Source organism: Pyxicephalus adspersus, chromosome 6 (assembly GCF_032062135.1).
Source record: "Pyxicephalus adspersus chromosome 6, UCB_Pads_2.0, whole genome shotgun sequence".
Taxonomy (NCBI): domain Eukaryota; kingdom Metazoa; phylum Chordata; class Amphibia; order Anura; family Pyxicephalidae; genus Pyxicephalus; species Pyxicephalus adspersus.
Genome location: NC_092863.1, coordinates 79,806,679 through 79,826,271, shown reverse-complemented (window position 1 = coordinate 79,826,271; position 19,593 = coordinate 79,806,679). Strand labels below are relative to the sequence as shown.

Below are 19,593 nucleotides of genomic sequence, written 5' to 3'. Positions count from 1 at the left end.
ATTAAAGCTGTTTTGAGCCAATTTTCCATTCAAGCTGTTTTGAGCTTGTTCTCATTACTGTAAATGATGTAAAACTATTTTCTTAAGGAGTACAGCTTGTAAAGTTTTGTGAAACAAAGATGGGTAATAGTCTGTAATAAATATTGTATTTGAACATTTTCTATATGTAATCTGCACTATGATTTTGCTACTTATTCCAGTAACACCAGCAATATATCTACTTTTTACCTTCTGATTGAAAAAAGGAATAAATTGACATACCAACAGCTAGTCCTGGGTCACTGTTCATGGTCTGCACAATCTCCATACCCTGAAAGAGAATATCTTGTAATTTAGGTTGGGGGATTCCACATAACAACAGGGACTATAAATACTGAAAGTAAGTCTACCAGTATATTTTATCACTGAACACATTGAAATGAATACCTACAAAGAACACAGTAACTATCCTACAACCATCACACATGTGATCTAATCAAATAACACATATGAGGGTATACCTATAGCCAGAGCGGGTCATTAAATTGCCATTAATCAAGATAAGTGAAAAGAGAATGTTGTACTACCTGAACGTGTTATGATTCATCCATACACCAAATAACTATAGATAAAGTGAACATATACAATAATGCAATACAATCATTCAGACACTTCTTGTGTTAGACTAGCAAATGTTAAAGCAGTGATACTGCATTTAAAGGGCACCAGTACTACAGCAAATTCCACATTCCGAAACCGGAAAACGGGTTATATTTCTGAATAGGCCACCCAAGCCATGGTCCAGGGTGGCATGGTCACTGGAGACCTTCCAACTGTACAGTTTTGGTTGATACCGAATGGTCCATCTCTATCAGTACAAGTACAACTGGAAGATCTGTGGCACGGGGCGCCTTCTGGTTAGATTTCACCATACGATCACTGGTAAGTGAACTGATTTTATTTTATTTCTTTCTCTCTCACTCTCCCATTGCCTACAAATTTGTAACCCCCTGACTGTCACCCCCAATCATTCTCCGTAGAGGTGCCGCCAGGAAACGCTAAATAAAGTGTCTCCTCCAGGGCAGTGGTTCTCTGGGATAAGGGTGCAGTAACCCCACCGCAGCTTCACCAACAGTCTGAACATTGGAGGATGCACAAGGTAGATAGCCTAGGGGTGAAAAAAAACTACAAATCAGGCCCTGAATGAAGTTAGATTGTATTTGTTTTCGTGGAGCTGTTTGAAAAATAAAAACTAATGCCACAGGCTATATCTCCATTTTCCAAAAACATTGCCCATATACAAAAATGTATAACTTAAAAGGTTTGCAAGTGTAAAATATGTTTGAGCTAATTAACTTTTCATCATGATGAAGATTCCACTGCTATTAGGAAGTGCAAAACGAGTCAGAACAATAGTCAGAACAGATTTGCATAGAAACTGACTGATTATATTGTATCTAAATGTATCACAAGCCTGGGAAATCCAAACTAAGAATTTGATGAAGACAATGCATAATCAGAAGTTGCTTTCACGGAAAACTGCATGTGAAATAAATAAAAAGGCTTAGAGAATAAAGAAGCTGAAGACACATGAAGATCTCACATTTTTCTTTAATTATGTAGGTTGCCTTCATTCCTCCCGTATTTGAAGCCTCTCTGTTAGTCCCAGTTAAGTGGAATGGGGCAGTAGATCAAAAATTGTATCAAACCCTGCAAAGACCTGAGTATATTTACAGCTCCCTATATATCTGTATCACCTGACATGTAAAAGATACTACTGTTTATGTATTGTTTCAATAAAAGCTTGAATTTTATTTCAAATAAAATGTTAGGAATGCCCACAGTGACAGGTATACTTTAAATAAATCGTCTCTTTCTCTTCTCTTCCATCTGTATGCAACATAACACAATTGTAAGACAATAACACACCATGATCACATTTTCCTAGGAAGGTTTAGCTGTGGTCATCACCATAATTTTATTATGTTACAGGTTCTAATATATGTTTTCATCATTACAGGGCTGCATCATCAATATAATTTTATTATGACAAGAGCTGGTCAGGTCATTTAGATTATTTTTATACCAGAACATTGATTTATCAGGTAAGTGTGGAGGTTTGTAATAAAATCCTTTTAATTATAATATAAGCAGTCATGCTAAGCTCCGGGTGTAATCTGCATACTAGTGTTGGTCGAATATCTCAGTGTTCAATTTGACGGCTATTCAATCAAATAACCCAATATTTTTCGGGAGATCGAACGCTGAATTCGAGCTCCATTAAAGTCTATAGGGGGAAAATTCGGGTTAATATTCGTGACTGTGTAGAACTGCAAGAGCAATCAGGGTAGTGGAGCTGACAGCTATAATATGTGTTCTTGGATAGAGATTCTCTGTCCAAGAACACAGAAGTCCCACAGCTGTGCTCATAAATCAATGCAGCTGTGGGAATCATCCAGTGACAGGATGATTCCAACGGCTGCATTCATTCATGAGCACAGCCGTGGGACTCCTCCTGTCTGTGTGGGATCCGGTGTTTTTAGGGTCCGGTCTATCCGAATTTGAACAGCCATATTCAGGTCCAATATAAGGACAACCCGAATTCGAACACCAAAACTACTGCACAGCAAAAATACTGATATTCAGTGGTGGACATATCCAACAGTGGGTGTCTGTGCAGAACTGGTTTGCTCCCACTTCCCTCTGAACTGACTTGTGGCCCCAGTGACTGTCCCTGTTCGCTAAGAAGGGACCAGGGCCCTTGAGCAGTGGCACAATTTGCACGTCCCTGAGCCCCCCCCCCCCACAAGGTAAAATAAAACCTCACCTGATTCAAAACAATCCAGTTGGGATCAATCTGGGCATCACCTTCAGGATCCAGAACAACAGTCTGATAGGCTCTAAAGTCAGTCAGGGTGATCTCAGCATTTTCTGGACAAACGTCAATACGATCAATGACCGTGTCCTGGTCAAAATCGTTCTCGCAGATATCTCCAACACCGTCATCTGGGCACGGAGAAACAGAAGTGTGTGTCAGGGGCAGAAACATACTACACATGGAGACTGGTTATTGGTAAATAGAATGAGATTCCGTTTTGGCAGATTATTCTTAGAAAAATGCATTGCTTGGTGCAACATATTCACTTAGCAGAGGAAATACTAAAAAATGGATCCTTTAAAAGATTTGTAGGCTTTAACATTGTTGGGTTTAACATGAACATGGTTTGGTTTGGTGAAATTCAAAGAACACTCCTTGCACTTTTCAGGAACTGAACTGAGTGACATTCATCCATCTCTGAAGTGAATTTTTTTGGACAGAACAGAAAATGGTTACCCCCCTGCCATGTTATTATTATTAATAATAACAACCAACATATTACACAAGGCTGTACAGTAAATAGGGTTATTGCCATGGTTGGCCTTGTTGGGGGAATTTAGAACAGAAGGTGATGAATCATTTTCCTAATTAAGTGATGGATGGAAATAAAAAACATTTAAACTTAAACCCACTCTTTTTTTTTCTTCCTAGGTATGCAGTGGAACTAGAGGTCAGATCCCCTGCTTACTTACGTCATACACAGAGATGTAACTTGGAAAAACCCTTTACAGGATGATTAGAAAGCTGCGAGAAGCTGCAGTGAAAACCAAGTGGTCATTATACTGTATGAAGGACTAAATAACCCAGCTCCTCATAAAATAAAAATATCCAAGTAGGACCCCAGCCATATTAATATTGTGTACTGTTGTCAATTTTTTTTGGAGAGAGATATCAAATCTTGTACAACAGAGGTCCCTTATCCCCAGCCATGGCAGTCTGACAGATGGGCCCCAAGAGCACGGAGACCACCGGTGGTCCTCGGCTCTGGGGAGGCGAACCGTCCAGAGCCACGAACCACGTCTCCTGTAGGCTCAGGGCGGTGGGTGGTTTGTTTCTCTGGACACAACCCGCCCACTCTTCCATTGCAAGCTCAGACCTGCAATAGGAGAATGCGCGGGTTCTGTCATCATGACATCACTCTGGGGGAAGTTTCTTTCTCTTTGAGTGACACAGGATGCATGCCCGGTGCGGAGTTGGAGGTTGGAGACCACTATCATACAGGACACTATCTGCATGGAGTTTGCAGGTTCTTCCTGTGTCTGCATGGGTTTCCTTCGGGTACTTTGGTTTCCTCCCACATCCCAAAAACATGCAGTTAGGTTAATTGGCTTCCCCCCAAAATTGACCTAAGAATGTATTAAAGACATATGACTGAGGTAGTGACATTAAATTGTGAGCCCTTTGATGGACAGATAGTCTCATGACTATGGACTTTGTACGGCGCTGTGTAATATGTCAGCACAATATAAATACTGTGTAACAATATTTTCATTTTTGTATTGGTATGTGATCCCCATGGTAGTTCCTGTCTTCGTATACCTTTGTATTTATCTCATTTATTAGCTATGTAAATGGCCAGAATTAAAAAGGAATTTTTCCCTATAGGGATATGTTAGGGCTGTATAGCATGCAGGGAGTGGGAGAAAAACAGGGTTGCTCCCTGGAATTTTAGTGAGTAATGAGATTGTTGAATTCTGTGAGTGTCTTTTTCAATTATTTCCTAATATACTGCAATCTAATGCCTAGGGTGCATTCTCCTAAATAGACACTACCAATGCATAGAAAGGATATAATGTGTCTGAATAGGGCATGCCAAGACCCAAATATTTTCACCTTACCTGTGCACAGGTAACAGAACAGTATCTCATTTCACACCAATGCACATGCAGTAACATGTTTTATTGTGTAGTATTGCATGTGTTTCTGGTGCAGATTATTCTGTTTGAGTTATCCATGTATAATACCGAATGCTATATGAGTATCAATGGAGGGGAATGAACAATACAAAGTTTTATTCTCTTATATGCAATTAGATAAATTAAAGGTTAATAAATAAGACTTTTCTTACTGTTGTCATCCTCCTGGCCTGGATTGGGCACCAGCCGGCAGTTGTCGGGTCCTGGGGGAACATTGTCTGGTATTCCATCATTATCATCATCATCATCACACTCATCTCCAAGTCCGTCCTTGTCTGTGTCCAGCTGGGAGCTGTTGATGACTGTGGGACAGTTGTCTGTGCTGTCCTGGTGACCATCTCCATCACTGATATAGTGACAATAAATTGAGTTTCTTAACATTCTAAAGCTCTCTTAGTTTATACTAAGGCTGGCCGAGTAATTACATAGCCAAAACTATTATTTTAATTGGGATAAAGGGAAGAAAGGTCAGGGTCAAGTTTTAGGGCAGAATTCACACCTATGTGTAAAAAAGCTTTAACATGGTTCTTTAACATGCTGTATTTTTTTTTACATTTTTTAAAATTAGGTCTATTAGGTGCTAATGGAAACCCCCAAAACATTTTAGACTGCCATTTAAGGCATCAGGTGCATACTTGTTTTAGTCAATGACACAAGGTAGTGTAGCCAGGATTAGGATGACAACCCTGGGACATGCATGTGTACAAACATAAGCAATGGCAGGCATCATACAGATGTTAATTGGAAGTGTCCACATTATGTACAAAAATACAACCCTTTCTTGTTCAAAAGTAGAAAAAAAATGTTGAGAGACAGGGAAATGTAGAAACTGCTATTGCTGACTTCCTTCTAACAATGCTAGTAGCTTGGGTGTGTGAATATTTAATATTCTGACCTAAAACAAGAAAGCAGAATAGATAAATCTCTGCCCAGCACATAATCATACATGTACTGATTTCATATTGTAGCGTGCTGCCATCTAGTGCCTATTACAAGTAATGCAGTCTTTGGTTAAATACTAAAAAGTGAACTAAACCCCCATTTCATAATCTCAAGAAAAAAATGTAAAGGGTAATTATTTACCAGATATCTACCCGTACTGCTCAAACATCTGTCAGCAGTAAGCCATTACAAGAATTTATATACAATTATTTAAAAAGGGATGTCTTTCACTTAACTTAAATCATGACTGCAAAAATACATCTGCCCATGTAATTAAAACCACATGCTCCAGGAGGATACACCTGCAGTGAACAGTGAATGCTAACGGTGAATCGTTGCTTTAGAAATATGTGATGGTGCAATGATCATGTTATGTAATGGAGATCTGCAACCAATCATATTCATGGAATGTCTATCATCTTTTCACTTATACTCACCTGTCTTGGTTGGTGTCACAGGAATCACCCACCAGGTCATTATCAATGTCAGACTATTGGGATAAGAGGAAAGAGATCACATTTTTAAACTTTCATTATAAGCCTATTGACCACATAATCTAATTTTGATATATATTCTAAATGAGGGATATGAACTGTATTAGTTGTAATACATGGGGTTTAATGCATAAGGAACACACTGTTCAGTAATGCTTCACAATGCTGTAGATAAGCTTTTTTTAACCTTTTTAACACAGCGGGTCCCTTGAAATAACATTCAGGTCTTAGGGAAACCCTGACAATAATTATTATATCCACAGCTCTCAGTACATAGTGTGGTGGTCAGTAGGAAGAATGGCTCTTACATTGCTGGCCAGTGGGAAGAATGCCACCCTTACAGATAACCAAACATCATTGGTACAAATTCCTCTCAAAAAATGCCTTGTAACCTGTGCAGGAATGATAGGATTCCATGGAACCTTGGCTAAAAAACACTGGGATAGGTACAGCTGTAAAATTATTGTTTCTCACATTTCTGAAATCACCAATTTTTTTTTCTACTTGATTTTCTCTGTTTCAGAGCTTATTATTATTATATTATAAAAACACCTCCAAGTTAGAAACGAAATTCTTGTTCTAATATACAGTATGTTAAGTCAGATTTATGTCACAAGGAACAATAGTATAACTTGACCCTTTGAATTAGGTAAGGTGAACATGTGATTCCTTTAAATATCTAATTATATGAAGTGATCAATCTTTAAATTTCAAATTAATTCACATTACTTTATTAAATCAAACAATAGACTACTATTTGGCCTGTTTAATACAGTTTAACACCTTGGTGATATAATTTATCATTATGCTTCTGTATTGCTACGAAACGTAAACTTGTAATATCATAAAACTATAAAACTTTATACTCATATAACTACAATACAGGAGGTAACTCTAAAAAAAATAGTTTACCAATAATAAAACTATGTACAACATTAGAATTTTCATAATTTTATTTAAAATATTGTGTTCTATTTGTTATCTTTTTAATTAGTATTAAGAATAAATATATTTATATCTTGAAAACAAATAGCCTCGGATATGGGTAGTGAATAGCTATAAAATGGTATAGGGTTATATATTGTTATATAGACACATGGACATTATTGGTGGTTTAATAATTATGATTTGGGTCACATTATTTATATTTGTTCATTATTAAGGATCTTGGTGTTTGTCACTCATATTTTGGGTGTTGCTGTTGGTATTTCTAGTGATATTGGTGATGCTAATTAAATGAATTATATTTATTCAGACTATTTGAAGTTGTAAATACATAGAAATTCATTATTGGATTTTGATTCACCCGCCCTTTGACATCAATTGCCTGATATAAATGAAAGCATCTATAGAACACTCTTGATTTGGGAGAACAGGAACAGTGAGTAAATATACCTTTTAAATTAGGTATTTTTAATTTTTTTGTGTTACCGGTATGTTAAGTGTTGAAATGTTTATTGATTTTTTTCTCTTGTATGCAAGCTCTCTAGACCCCCTGATGAAGCAGATACTGTTTCTGTGAAAGATGTAGAAACATTGTTCATCTAGAGATTCCATGTCTATTGTTGTAACTATTATAACAAACATATGAGTGTTTGTCTTGTTTTTAACTGTTTTTAAAATTTAAAAATTAAAACAATATATTTGTTTGTGTTTAAGAAATTTTAGTGATGAGAATCATGTTAATTGAGATGAAGCTCCCCAAAAAATCCCATTTGTGGCTTATGTTTTTTTTTTTTTTTTTGTCTGATATCAATTATAAGGATGAGGCAGATCATTTAGCTAGAGTACTAATAGCAGTTATCGTTAAGAATAAAACCTAGGGGAACCTGACAGAAAGTCCTGGGATCCCCTGACTATATACTTCACCTTCCACATCTCAGTGTTAGTCTAAAATACTGATAGGCTTCATTAACATCTTCAGTAAGATGATAGAGAGGTTGGGCCCAAATGTCACCTAACCCCTTTATGATTGCAACATACCATTTTTTATCCAAACATAAAATTCCCCTTAGCATGTAACCATGCAGAAGAGTATTAGGAATACACAGCCGCTCTTAGTGTTCTCTAATACTAATTGGTATGCCAAGTTTACTGTCTCATAATGAGACTGATAAATTTGATCTGGGTATCTAATCTTCAAAAACCTGAAATCAAAATATGAAAAATACATTGCAGAATATACACTACCATTATCAGTGATAAGTAAAGGTTTTGTTACCCACATCTGTGTACTTTTTTCACTAACCTGGTTTGGATTTACAATGTCAGGGCAGCTGTCACAGGCATCACCCACTCCATCTCCATCCTTATCCTTCTGATCCACATTGGGAACTCGCTGACAGTTATCCAGGAAGTTCTTAATACCTTCAATGTACAAGATTTGAAGAAGTGAAATGAGGATTGTGCCTCTTTACTTTCTAAATCACTGGCCTGGATTTCCACTCGCATGCTTGTTCTAATTAAGATATTCGAAAATGCCGAAGCCAAAGGCAGCCAGGTATCTAGCTCTAGAAGGTAAGCTATAGCAGCCTCCCTATGTCTGAAAATAATAATGTGCAATGGGTTACCTATCATTTGTTCCTCTATATATATTTATTTATTTTTTAAGAATTAGGGCAATTCCGACTGGTCGGTTGACAGGCCAAACCCCAGTCTTTAACTGTTCCGATTCAGACAGGTCTCTGTATAAAACATATTCTTCAGCCTTTACTCACCATCTCCATCCATGTCATCATCGCAAGCATCGCCCTCTCCATCATTGTCAGTATCTCTCTGGTCATTGTTCAGTTTGAAACGACAATTGTCACAGGCATCCCCAAAAATATCCTGGTCGCTGTTTTTCTGATTTATATTTACAACCAACCAACAATTGTCCTGTTAAATAAAAAAATATTTTATATATGGGAAGGGAAAAAGCTGCAGAAGTTATATATATATTATTATTGGTATTATTAATAATAAACAGGATTTATATAGCGCCAACATATTATGCAGCACTGTACATTAAATAGGTATATACATATATATATATATATATATATATATATATATATATATATTTACACAATGCAAGCGAAATATAATTTAGTGTTACCTAGTGATTATTTTTTTTTACTGCAGTTTAAATAGATTGGGGGTCTGTGTGACTGAAACTTCCTTAAAAATATACTGTTCCACTCAAAAGCCATCTTTTGAAACTTGCCTCTCCATCTTCTTCTGTCTCCTAAACCCTCACGACTTCCCACCACTCCATATCCCCCTCCTATTGTGTGATCCTTCCTCCACCCCCTAGGTTGTAAGCTCTTTGGGGCGGGGTCCGCTCCTCCTCCTGTGCCATTGTCTGTATCTGTCTGTCATTTGCAACCCCTATTTAATGTACAGCACTGTGTATTATGTTGGCGCTATATAAATCCTGTGTATTTTAAATAATAATTTTAATATTATTATTATTATTATTATTATTATTAATAATAATAATAATAATAATATATACTATATATTTCAGTGCCCAGTATTTCAGCTCCACCAAAAATCTAAATATTGACTATTATAATACATTATTTGGATTGGATATTAGCCCTGTATTACACTGTGCACTTGTGTTTCTCAAACCACTGGCAAAAAAATGCTACTGCATGAAACTGGTCAACTTGCCTGGGTCCTTCTTTTGGATGGGATCAGCCATTAGAAACAAATAATTCCAGACAAATGGAAAGCTGATTTTTACAACTGCTATTTAGAGATAATGGGTCCCACCAGGCAAAAATGGAACCTGGAATAAATGTTACCCTCCATGAAGCTACATCAGTCTCACCTGCTCATTCAGAATACCATCTCCATCTGCGTCATCATCACAAGCATTGCCAATGCCATCCCTGTCAGCATCCTCCTGCCCTGAATTTGGAACATACATGCAGTTGTCCTGTTTGGGGGAAAAACATTATCTTCAGTCAATTTGTTCGTTTTATAAAACAAGGCTCATTTGTAGAGTGCTGGAAAATACACCAAAAGGTATCAAAGTTTTACAAATCCCTAAATACTTTGCTTATCCTCTAAGGATTGTAGGGCTACATGATTATCCCAACTGTTTCAGGAATCATTTTTTTTAACTCTGCATTGCACTTATATATTAGATTACTTTGTTGATGTACGTATTTTGTTTTTCGGATTATATCTAAAGGTGTAATTAAAAATTCCAAAATGTATTAAACATTGAACTGTTTTATCAAGTCAGCTCAATCTAACATAATATTTGGGAGGAATAAAAGTGTTAGGATTTATCATGTAAGGTTAGGCTCATTAAGTCATACCTTCTTGCAAACTGGCTCTGTGCAGGGAAGAGCCTCATCCGGATATCCATCGATATCAGTGTCTCGTGCGCACAAGTAGCCATTACCAGCCCATCCAACTGTACACTGCAATAAAGGAAGAACATGGCTTCATCAAATTACTTTACTGCTCCTATCTATCTATCTATCTATCTATCTATCTACATGTACTAATACTATAATACTAACATATAAAATGTTACTATTAAATATAATACAGTAATATTACTATACCATGATTATTTTATGACTACTATTAGCGATATTATACATATTATGTATCCAAGTTGTCAGTTATGCAGAATAGCAATGTCCACTCCTAGGTAGCAGTAACTCTCTTACTAAACTGTTGCATTATAGGTTTGCATATGTGGTGCAATACTCACAACGCAGGTGATATCTCCTCCTCGTTCTTCAATGCACTGTGCACTGGGGTGGCAGGGGTTTTGGCCTCGGTTGTAGCAGCTCTTTTCTGCTTTGCAGCCTTTAATCTGGTCTCCAACAAAACCAGCTTTGCATGGTCCGCAGCGGTAGGAACCCTATAAAGAAAAATGAGTGGCGAACATCTGTAATTATAGCAAGTGCTTGTATGGATGCTCCAGTACACAGGGATGACGTACTAGCAGGTAAGTAGAAAAAAAGTGCAGGAGATCTTGTATCTAACTCATACATACAGAATACATTAGGCACAGGCAATGGGACATGTAGGTCCTATTCTTTTTTAGGGAGCTTTATTTTCATTGATTTTATATAGCAATTACTCCTCGGCTATATCCTTGGAGTACTGTATATAGATACCAAGGCTATAGATAGATATTGGGTGTTGGCTTTGGCTTTAAACAAGATTTGAAATTAGTTATATCTGCTTAAAGCAGCACTGTCATCCTAGGACTGGTGGAGTGGAGCTGAGGGTTGCTAAAAGACCTTCAGCTAAAAAAGTTGCATAAAGCTTTGAGTTGCATTGTAGATACTCACTGAAGCTTATGCTCTTCACATGAACATTTATAAGCTACAATTATAAAATTAGTTTTTATTAGAAGTGTTGTTATGCATCATTCTACATTTTACAACACATGGTTATCAGAGAATCTATTCTTTTCTCCAATGAGAAACCCAATATATATAAACAACCTGTAATATAACAGTTTTCTATCTAACTTGGTTATAAATGCAGCACCATTGGGTTTGGCAACAACTAAACACATTTAGGAAAAAATGGCATATTTTCATGAAAAGGTGAAAGAAATTGCCGAAATGCATTGGAGCAAATGGCCACTGATTTTCTGAACTGATTGCAAAATTAAAGTTTTTTTAATGTTAACTAAAAATATTTAATGAGCCCCTACACGTGGTATTGTTACCAAAATTAATGTCCCAGGAAAAAAAACTTTTGCACAGTATAGGGAACAAAATATTAAGGTAATACATTTCCTTTTATGATAACATAGTTGTAATGCCTGTAGAGTTTATGTTAATTTTATTTAGAAAAAAGGGATCCCCCTAGTTTTGAAACTAAGCCTTTCTCCAGGCATTGAACATAGCTGGCCAGGAAAGTAAAAAGGAGATTAGTGTGCATGTAGATGAGGACCTTATTATTATTACTACCCACTATTTATATAGCACTGACATATTAGGCAGCGCTGTACAAAATCCATAGTCATGTCACTAGCTGTCCCTCAAAGGCGCTCACAATCTAATCACCCTACGATAGTCAAATGTCATTAATACAGTCTAAGGTCATATTTAGGGGGAAACCAAACAAACCAAACCAAACATGGGGAAAACCTGCAAACTCCATGCAGATACTGTCCTGGCTGCCAACCTGGGACCTAGCACTGCAAAGGCCAGAGTGCTAACCTCTGAGCCACCATGCTTGAGAATACATGAGTCTGACTTTTGGAGAAAAGGGGGACAGTGTGTATGTGACGTCCCTGCTGTCCATATCAGAACCCTATGCTCCTGCAGGGAGGAGGCCCAGGGAGGAAAGTTCTTCTGGGTATTGCAGCCTCCATGATCCAACTTTAATGCAGACAGATAAGCTACAATAGCCCAAATAGACGCTGATGATTGCAATCAGAGAACAAACCCTTGCCAATCTTTTCATATGCAATTTGAATAATTGATGTAATAAACCAGACAGAGATAGAAAATAAATACTGGAAAAAAAATTAGAGTAATCATTATGTGGCCATTTATCAGTACGAGTTATTTATTTCTGTTTTTGCACTTTGCTAGCAAAGCGAGTCTCTAGGCAAAATATGTCTTCAGACTACATTGGAGAAAGTTCAGAGCCTCTGTTTTAAGGCATATCTTTACTACCTGTTCCTGTGACTCAATATTGGAGGAATTTGTTGGTTTTCACAAGAACATTAGGGAAGCAAAAATCTCTCAATGGTTCACCTTTTCTGGTGACAACTTTTTTAGCTGGAGTTTCAATTTGAACTGTGGGGTATGAATTGCCTTGCATATTTAAGAACTGTAAGGTAAAACAGTGTCAAGGAACAGTCAGGAAAATATGGGGGATGTGTGGAAAATAAATTCCTGTAGAGAATTTGCTGAATACTCACCATGGTGTTAGTGCAGATAGAGTTTGCCACGCAGCCTCCATTTCTTCCATTTTCACATTCATTGATATCAAGGCATATCTGAACCAATAAAGAAGCATGTTTCATTGTTATATCATCATAGTAAAGAAAAATACCAACATTTGTTTTACAAGTTATACTCAGTCGTTCCTATTACTATCAGTACTGACAGTTTTTCTCTCTGGACCCATACACCTAAAGCTTATGACTAATCTCAGCAAATGACAGCAGGTTGGTTGTAGCTGTACGGTTTGAGAGAAAGCATACTGTAAGTACACTACAAAAGCCCAGACAAGATATCCTGCCTAGCCAGGTGGAATTCAGGAAAAATTCCTACACAGGATTTCTAAACAGGTTTGTATTACTAAAGTCAGCAGTGATGGGTGGGTGGCTGTGTGCTGCTCCTGCCACCCCTGCTACCATCGGTTGTGGTCTATATTGGCTATCTGAACTCCAACCTTGGAATGAAAATTGCCGAGGTCAAGTACTAGACAACAGTTATCGGCAATACCATGGATCCATACAATTTATTTGGGTAATTTATAGAACAAAATACAGCTTGCATGAGTGTTGGGAATGCTTGTTATTTAAAAATATGAGTTTTTATATTTCTAAAGGTTATCTCCAGCCACAAAATCATCTTTCATTTTGAAAACTGTGGACTAGGTTGCCAATAGGTCTGTGCTTTTTGACAAATATACACAGGATTCAGGCATTGGTGTTGTAATCCTAAAAGTTGGCTAAAGGCTGCTTCTAAAAGTGTAACTCATGCTGTTCACTCAGGAAAGTGAATTAGCCCTTTGCTTACTAAGTGAGGTGAAAACTCACCTTGTAAATGATACCAAATCAATTAAATCAATCAAAATCATGAGTCAGCTGACTCATTGTGGATAATATCCTAGTATTAAAAACTGTACATGGGAAAGAAAAGAAAGGAAATAAACTTAGAAAGTGAATACTTAATAATGAAATATCACATATATATATTTATTAACTAATTAAAAAAGTAGTTTAAGTAAACATAACAGTAATATCTTTATTTATAGCTTGCTGAAAATACACCATATTTTACCTTTATTTCTTCCTGCCATGAGATGGGTAAACCAGTCCAATATTCTACTTAACAAACATGCCTGAATTATTATTATATAAACTGCATAATATTTTCTAATAGGTATTATTTCTTTCTGCTTCACTTTCCAGTTTAAAGAAAGGCAGAGAGTTAGGATCCACTTATACCACGGAGGATAGTATGTTGTGTTCATGTAATATAGGCGTTTAGAGATATGATGTGTTAATGAATAGAATACAGACGGTGATTTTCTCATTAAGTATTGGATGAGATCTTTCAGGAAACAGGAATACGTATTAAGCATAGTATGTATTTTGTTGCAGGCTGTATCCTGTTTGTAGGAAAGGCACTGTCTACTGTTCCTATGGCATAATTACTAACACAGTCTACAGTCAATGTATCCTCTGATCCAACAATACACAGAAAACCAGACGGGTCTGCCTCCGTTTTAGTAATTGTATAGTCGGAAAATGACTCCATATGTCATGAGACTGTATGGACTTTATCGGTCCTGTCTGTCGAATTTCCTGCACTGTGACACTACCTGTTATAACTTCATCCTGCTCCACTGAATTGGTGCTTTCTGCACAAATATTATTTTATCCATTCCTTTTCCTATCCTTTAGCAAATTACCATATTTCTTGTGTGTTTTTCCTGTAATGCAGTAGACATCTTAAATAAATTTATGTCTGCCTTGTAATATACCATGAAACTGCTCATATAGAGAGACAGGATAATACTCTTAGAGTTCTTCTAATGAGTCATAGTACAAACACAATATGGAAACTAAATGAAGAATGTTTAGCTATTTAAAGTGTGTCTCTAGACAACACTTTTTGTTCATATTGCAGGGCGAGAAAAAGATAAAGGAGTACAGCCCCTGTTTTATAACTGCATATGCCCCCCATTGGGAAGATCCAATCTCTCCATTTGTCCTGGTCACTATGGATGAGGTTCAGGTTTAATCCTATACAGGTAGTCCCCGGGTTACATATGAGTTAGGGACTGTAGGTTTGTTCTTATGTCGAATTTGTATGTAAGTCGGAACAGGTACATTACTTTAATAAATGCAATTAGGATTAATGTTTGTCCTAACATATTAGGCAGTGTGGTGTCAGTTACTGTATAAAATCCTCACTGTGAGGTAATCACAAACAAAGCAAAAAGAAAAAAAAATCTTTATGGAGCCTGGACATTCAATAATTTCAGGAGCAAGCAGTGCTTTGATATGCAAAATGAAACAACTGCAGAGCTTGTCTTGGGCATTAAAGAGTTACAGTAGGTTTCAGAACAGCAAAAGACTTCTTCTGCGAGTCATATGAAAGGCCCCTACCCCCATCAAGCCCCTGTTCTACACACCAGAAAGCAGGGAAGCCCGGTTCGTATCTAGGATTTGTCTATTTGTCGGATGTCCTTAACTCAGGCACTCCCTGTAGTGGGCTTATGTCAAACTTCTGCTATTTGTGGAAACTTATATGGGAATTTAATCAGATGAAGTATATAGGAGTATTTCTTATGTGCAAAGGCAAATTTTTTGGGATAAGAAGAAAAAATACCCCAAGAACAATAAATTAATAAAGTAGAAGACAGGGTTCATCTCAAATAAATATCTTATGAATTTAAGAGAATATTTATCAAAACCTTCAATCTGGGCGAATTCGCCCATCTCTACTGGTGACCATATTTGACTTGCTCAACAACGAGCAAAAAGAATAACACGTTTTTAGAATAGCAGAGCTTAAATCTATGTTGGATATCCCTGATATATTGTCATGCTTGGCTAATTAGTAATTAACCTATTATAGGCTATTGAATAGAAGGACATGTATTATCCTATTTCATGAAATATAGGAGACTTGAATTTATAGCCTGGAAAATATGCAAAAAATTAGATGAATATGAAAATAACTGCAATTAGGGGTTTGGGGCACACAGTGTCCACACATCAACCACAAGCCAGCGTTTTACCGTTACAGGATATCCCTAGGCACCTGCAGCATAGAATAATATCCTTCCATTAGGTAACTAGGTGTCACCTAGAATCTAGGGCAAACTAGTGAGTGCAGATTTTTAGATACTGGTATGGGTTTTTCTTGGTATTCTAATGTGATTACTGATAATTACCGTAACTTCTTGGGATTTTCAGCACTATGTTTTTTTTTGCTAACTTGAAACTGTTATCATCACCACAGAACAGTATACTGTGGTCATTGAAATGTTATTATATTGTGAATTTTTTATTGTCATACTCTGTTGTAAACAAATTGTTACACATAGTACAATGAAGTACAATAATGTTATTGAGAAAAGGTGGTTAAATATTTTTTTAATATATTGACACCAACATTACTGGAGCATAACTATCACCCCTGTGACCACTGTGGTTGTAGATGGACCAGAGGGAATCCTGTAATTTGTTGCCCAATTTGAGGGGCCACCACTTTCTCCCCTGCTAATTTACCTTCCAGTGCTGCACAGGGGAGTGAGGGAGATTGTGATTGGCCGCAATAGCCAAGTCAGGTAACTTTGATTGACTCAGCCTGCTGGATCTAGTCGGAAATAGACCCCATCCCACCCCAACGCACGATCAGGAGCCAAATACAGTTGCAGCAAATGTAAACCAAAAAACATACAGTAAAACAAACACGATACAAATACAATAATAAGGGAGAATAATTTGAAAACTTTGCCATCTTCTATTCATATTCAGGAAAAGACATTTGTCAGGAAATCTATAAAATGTTACCTGTTTATTTTGTTTGGCGTAAGTTATCCCGACTCCTTGTACTACTGGTCCCGTGTATCCAGGAGGGCAAGATTCACATCTAAATCCTGGACTAGTGTTTATGCACCGGACTCCGGGGAAACAAGGGTTCAGTCTGCACTATAATAATCAACAAATACAAAAACATCAATGGTCCAATACTTTACCATGATACATTTACACTTTTTTGGTATGATAGAAAAATGATATAAGTTCATATTCTTGAGATACCTTAGGCTGGTATATTTTGGAAAGACAAGTCGCCAGGTCACTAATCTTATGCATAGACGTAGAGGGCACTAAATGTGCAGTATAGTAAAGTTAAACTCACAGCAAATAAAATGTTCCAAGAGCAGAGTTGATGTGAAGAGATGACACAGAGATGATGCGAGAACCAAACTAGTATATACACACTAGATTTTAGCCCAAGAAAATCAGGAACTAGTACTGGTAATATAAATGTATGTAAAACAATATAGGTGATTTATTACCTCATCTACATCAGTACAAACAATGCCATTGCCGGTGTAGCCCTCTGGACAAGGTCCGCACTGGAATCCATTCTCTGTGTTGGTGCATTTCACTCCTCGGAAACAGGAAGTCGCATCACATCGAGGTTTAGGTGGTGTAGTAGGTTGTGGTTTAGGAGCTGATGTTGGTTGATAGTTGTAGTCTGGAATTAACCCTGAAATAGGAAAAGTATTTCGGTTAGAGGATATGATATGAGTATTATGTTTAAACTTTCAGAACATGCCAATGTGTTACATTTGAAGATGAAAGTTAGTTCTTGATATTGAAGGGATATAGAAACATGCGGAGCAATCCATTGGGGATAACTGCAATAAGGCCAATAACCTCTGAACTAGAGTAATGATATGTTGACTGATACTGATATGTGACATCTGTTGGCAAGCTGTTGGTAGTTAATAAGAATTCCAAAGCCCCTAGCTTTCATCCCATCCCTTGTTTCTGTAGAGGGCTTGCTGTATGATGAGAATACATGATGTCCACAATGGTTGATTTAGCCAACAGTGCACCTTCCTTATATCGTAAATCCAAATTTTGTTATCGAATCTATTTGGTTTTGTGCCTTTCAAGAAGAAATGTGTGACCATGCTATTCTAAAAAATATGGCATGGAGTTTGGTTGGCTAACCCAAACACGTTTTCTTCAATGCTCTTTTTTTGTATTGTTAAGCCAAATATGTACATTGAATACAAAGATGAGTACTATATTATTCAAAAATAATTCCTACAATAAATAAACAGGTTTAGGCTGGCAATCTAGAGACTGACAGGTTCCAGAAATATTGGGTTTGTGGTCTGCTCCTTCTTTTTCAGCACAACCAGAATAAAATATCTATGTTATAGGCTATAACTGTTAAGTCTGGCTCCTGGTTGCAAATACCTTACTAAAGCTGCGGCTGTGCCAATCTTTTATGCTTCATTGGCTTCATTGGTCTTAGAATAATACAGGCAGGCACACAACTGTGGGTTATAACTGACATATTTTGCATGCCATGTCTTTTTTTTTTTTACAATCCGCCTAGTTAAATAAATATGGTAACAATTGCAATAGATTCCCGAAAATCCTTAAAAGCTGGTAAACTATAGAAATTACACCAAAATCAGGGTAGGACAACCAGAAAAGTAATATGCTTAAAGAGACAAATAGATATTCAGGTAAAGGAAACTGGGACAAAATACAAGTATGCACTTTATGTTACAAAGTTTATATGGAATCCAAGGAGCATTACCAGAAATGTATCTGTATAAAGTCACTAATTCCATGTTGTTAAAGCCATTTGCCTACTGGACTCTACCAGTAAAAGAAGTTTCAGAGTTCTTATGACGCATGATTTAAAGTTTGCCTAACATGTCTGAGGTGGTCTTGTCATAAATAACAATTCAGCTTTTGTATTCCACAACCTGTTAGAAATCAGATGGATTGGGCCTGATTTATTAAAGCTCCCCAAGGCTGAAGAGGATACACTTTCATCAGTAATGCTGGATGATCCAACAAACCCAGAATGGATTTCTTCAAAGTTATTTGCTATTTGTTGGCAAATGTTTTCAATCCCGGACCAGATCCATTCCAAGTTTGCTGGATCACTCAGCTTCACAGATGAAAGCGTATCCTCTCCAGCCTTGGAGAGCTTAAATAAATCAGGCCTATTAAGAAAGACTGCTACTGTGGGAAGATTGAAGCTGCTTCATCATGTCTGCTTGTAAGGAAATATCGTTTCAGCATTAGGAGTGAGAACATCATTGAAAATCGATTTTGTTGCAAATTTACCAAAGCAGAATTTCACTCAATAAGCTGTTTAGGTAGAATCTGCTGGAAAAAAAACATTTTTTCTATAGTTAGAGGGGTAATATTTGGTGTATATAAAGTATAGGGGAGTTTATTTTATCATTTTATCAGGTAATTTATCATGTATGTCTCTTTCCTTCCTCTTTGATTTGATTTGTTAATATAAATATTTGATTGTTAATATTAGTTATGTTACTTTTATTACACATTGTTTACTGTACATTTTTTTCTTTGTGTGGAAATTCATCTATTATGTCAAATGAGGACTGTTTCCATGATACAGGTCCCTAGGACAGAAGCTTTTATAACTTTTAGTAA

The 19,593-nt window shown here is 36.8% G+C and overlaps 1 protein-coding gene across 1 annotated transcript in view; it reads right to left on the bottom strand.

The window, feature by feature from the left end:
- THBS4 (thrombospondin 4) overlaps positions 1–19,593 on the bottom strand; it is a 39,479-nt gene that overhangs the window by 6,319 nt on the left and 13,567 nt on the right. The window contains exons 7-18 of the mRNA XM_072416320.1: positions 17,454–17,647; positions 16,945–17,082; positions 13,108–13,185; positions 10,927–11,079; positions 10,523–10,627; positions 10,027–10,134; positions 8,927–9,086; positions 8,458–8,576; positions 6,153–6,205; positions 4,926–5,119; positions 2,807–2,985; positions 262–310 (exon numbers count right to left, since the gene is read on the bottom strand). Coding sequence (XP_072272421.1) covers positions 262–310; positions 2,807–2,985; positions 4,926–5,119; positions 6,153–6,205; positions 8,458–8,576; positions 8,927–9,086; positions 10,027–10,134; positions 10,523–10,627; positions 10,927–11,079; positions 13,108–13,185; positions 16,945–17,082; positions 17,454–17,647 — 1,530 coding nt within the window. The remainder of the gene's footprint in view (positions 1–261; positions 311–2,806; positions 2,986–4,925; positions 5,120–6,152; positions 6,206–8,457; positions 8,577–8,926; positions 9,087–10,026; positions 10,135–10,522; positions 10,628–10,926; positions 11,080–13,107; positions 13,186–16,944; positions 17,083–17,453; positions 17,648–19,593) is intronic.